This window comes from Cannabis sativa, chromosome 5, assembly GCF_029168945.1.
Source record: "Cannabis sativa cultivar Pink pepper isolate KNU-18-1 chromosome 5, ASM2916894v1, whole genome shotgun sequence".
In the NCBI taxonomy this organism is placed as follows: domain Eukaryota; kingdom Viridiplantae; phylum Streptophyta; class Magnoliopsida; order Rosales; family Cannabaceae; genus Cannabis; species Cannabis sativa.
In genome coordinates this window covers 67,805,819-67,808,937 of record NC_083605.1, presented here as the reverse complement: position 1 = coordinate 67,808,937, position 3,119 = coordinate 67,805,819, and the positions used below count along the sequence as shown (strand labels likewise).

The 3,119-nt window shown below is 33.9% G+C and overlaps 1 protein-coding gene across 1 annotated transcript; it reads right to left on the bottom strand.

Annotated features, from left to right (window-relative positions):
* Positions 1-1,177: 1,177 nt before the first annotated feature.
* Positions 1,178-1,909, bottom strand: LOC133037677 (uncharacterized). Its single transcript, XM_061115057.1, has 2 exons — positions 1,434-1,909; positions 1,178-1,326 (listed from the first exon to the last, which is right to left on the bottom strand). Exons 1-2 carry the CDS (start codon positions 1,813-1,815, stop codon positions 1,292-1,294), a joined length of 417 nt encoding a protein of 138 aa, XP_060971040.1. The 5' UTR covers positions 1,816-1,909; the 3' UTR covers positions 1,178-1,291.
* Between the last annotated feature and the right edge of the window lie 1,210 nt (positions 1,910-3,119).

The window sequence follows — 3,119 nt, the reverse complement described above, 5'->3', positions numbered from 1 at the left end:
CTTTTGAAGTGGAAGGTTCTGAAGGATCTTTCTCAGGACCTAAGTCCTTTGATTGATCACTCCCACTGATCAAGGCATTCTCAAGAAATTTTGCATTCCTTGATTCCACAATTCTTGTGCTATGAGATGGACAATAAAACTTGTAACCTTTAGACTTTTCAGCGTACCCTATAAAGAATCCGCTTATGGTCCTTGGGTCCAATTTCTTCTATTGTGGATTATATATTCTGACTTCAGATGGACATCCCCAAATGCGTACATGATTCAAACTTGGTTTCCAACTCCGTCCATAATTCAAAAGGAGTTTTTGAGACTGCCTTTGTTGGAACTCGGTTTAATATGTACACGGATGTCTTTAATGCTTCAGTCCACAAGGATTTAGGAAGGTTAGAGTTGCTACTAAGCATACTCCGCACCATGTCCATTAATGTTCGGTTTCTTCTTTCTGCAACACCATTTTGCTCGGGTGTACCGGGCAAGGTGTAATGGGCAACAATCCCATTTTCTTCAAGAAACTTCGCAAATGCACCTGTGCTTGTCCATCTTCTGTGTATCTACCATAATACTCACCTCCTCTATCGGATCTCACTATCTTTAATTTGCTTGTTGCATTGTTTCTCTACTTCAGCTTTAAATATCTTAAAGACATCTAATGCTTCACTTTTATTATGAAGTAAGTAGATATACATGTAGCGTGAGTAATCATCTATGAATGAGATGAAGTATTTCTGACCATGTGACTCCATATCTGGACTACATATATCGCATGTATGATTTCTAATATTTCGAACTCCTATGGACACCAGTTTTGACAGACTTGGAGGTTTGCTTTCCCTTAATGCAATCCACACAAGTATCAAAGTCATAGAAATCTAAGGTATTGAGTACCCCATATTTTACCAACCTTTTAATTCTATCAATGGAGATATGTCCCAATCTCCGGTGCCACAATGTACAGGAATCCTCTTTCATAACACATCTTTTAGTGCCAGCGCGAACATGCATAACATTATTAGTGGTATTATTTTGTAAATTAAGGCAGTAAAGACCATCATAAAAAATACCATTTCCAACACATTCAGATTTATAATATAAATTGAAATATTTGTCTGAAAATGTAAAGGAAAAACCAAAGGGTATAAGTCTTGAAACTGAAATCAAGTTTCTAGAGAAACTTGGTACATAAAAGGTCTTTTCTAACTTTAAAATAAAACCATTACTTAAAACTAAATTGCATGTTCCAATAGCTTCCACATGTGAGCCCATCTTGTTTCCAGATAAGATGCTTTGCTCACTTGCCACTGGCTTCCTTAGATTTTGAATATCCTGCAAGGAATTTGTTATGTGAATTGTTGAACCGGAATCAATCCACCATGTGTTAAGATTAACATTAGCCATATTAGATTCATAACATACTAAGGAAATTGGATTACCTTTGTCATCCATCCATTTCTTGAACTGGCTGCACTCCTTTTTCGCATGTCCCTTTTGTTTACAAAAGAAACATTTGATGGAATCTTTCTTTATGGCAGCCTTGGGAGCCATGGGCTTTTTCCCTTTGTTCTTCTTGAATGGCTTGCGTTTCTTAGGTTGAGTGGTCAGGTGAACACTTTCTCCTTGCTCCTGTAGGAGCCTGGCTTCCTCTTGAACACACATGGTCATCAATTCATTGATAGTCCATTTTTCTTTATGTGTGTTGTAGGAAATTTTGAAAGGCCCATACTGTGAAGGAAGATTGTGAAGGATGTAATGAACCAGGAAGGTATCAGGAATGATAACGTCGAGTTTCTTCAAATGAGCAGTGATGTCCCTCATTTTAGAAATATGTTCTCGAACTCCTTTAACACCGGTGAGTTTTGTGGACGAGAACTCTTGGATGAGGTTGATGAACAAAGATTTATCTGAAGTGTCAAACTCGCTTCATCCATAACTTTGATAAAGTCTTTCACCTTCTCGTGGTGGCTCCACCGATCCACGCATTCCCATAGGAATTCCGGACATAATGAACATGATGCAGTAGACGATTAGATTGCTCCCACTTTTCACGCAAAGGCAATCTCAAAGAATGCTAGTATCGTTGATAGCAATGGTTCATCTTTCCTTATTGCATAATCCATGTCAAAGGCAAGCTAGGTGGAGAAGAACTCGTTCCTTCCAGATTTTGAAGTTGTCACTCCTAAGCTCAGGGATTTCACTAGTGATTTCAGCATATTTAGAGGTGGATGAAATAGTTGCAAGAGTAGGATTACAAAAAATTTAGATGTTAAAAGAATTGAGGCTTTAATGAATTCATGTTTTACCAATGTAGAAACATGATGAAGATGAAAATTTTATTAAATCTAAAATTGCCTGTGGGCTAAATTTTAAATCTAATAAAATTAGATGAACTTTATGATAGATTTAATGAAGTATTTAATTTAGAAATAATGGAGGAATAAAATCTATCTTTAATTAAAATTTGTGATAACACTATTAATTCAAATCCTCATAACTCCCTGTGGGGTAAATTAAGAGAATTTAACTTAATATATTATCCTAATTAATTATAAAAATATAATAAAATCCCTGTGGGGTAAAATTATTATATCCAAATAATTAATTACAAGTTTTGTCCATTAAGGTGAATTTTAATTAATATATAATTTTATATAATTAAAGATGCTGTGGCTACTCCCTAATTATAAAAAATTATATTTTCACTTTAGACAAAGAGGGTATTGGCTCTACCTAAAAGTAATTTCGTTATTAACATAATAGACAATTACCGAGATTAGTGCTCCTAGTGTGGTCGTCCGAAGATCATTAAAAACCGTTCTAGTATATGAGCATTTGTCCTGTGTTCATGTTTTCTTATGTCAAACCACAAAACTACTTACGTTTTATTCATATTTTATTCATTTTATAAAGTTTTATGAATATTTTATGAATAATTTTATGAAGTTTTATGAAACTTAATTGCTAAATAAAATATTCAACCTATCTTAATGTTTGAATATTTCTAAATATATCTAGCACTATAAAAGGAATTTATGTATAGCATTTAAATCATACAAATCCAAATTAATTGCATTAAACATAAATTTGTCAAATAAATACAAAATAATACAATTAATGTATGA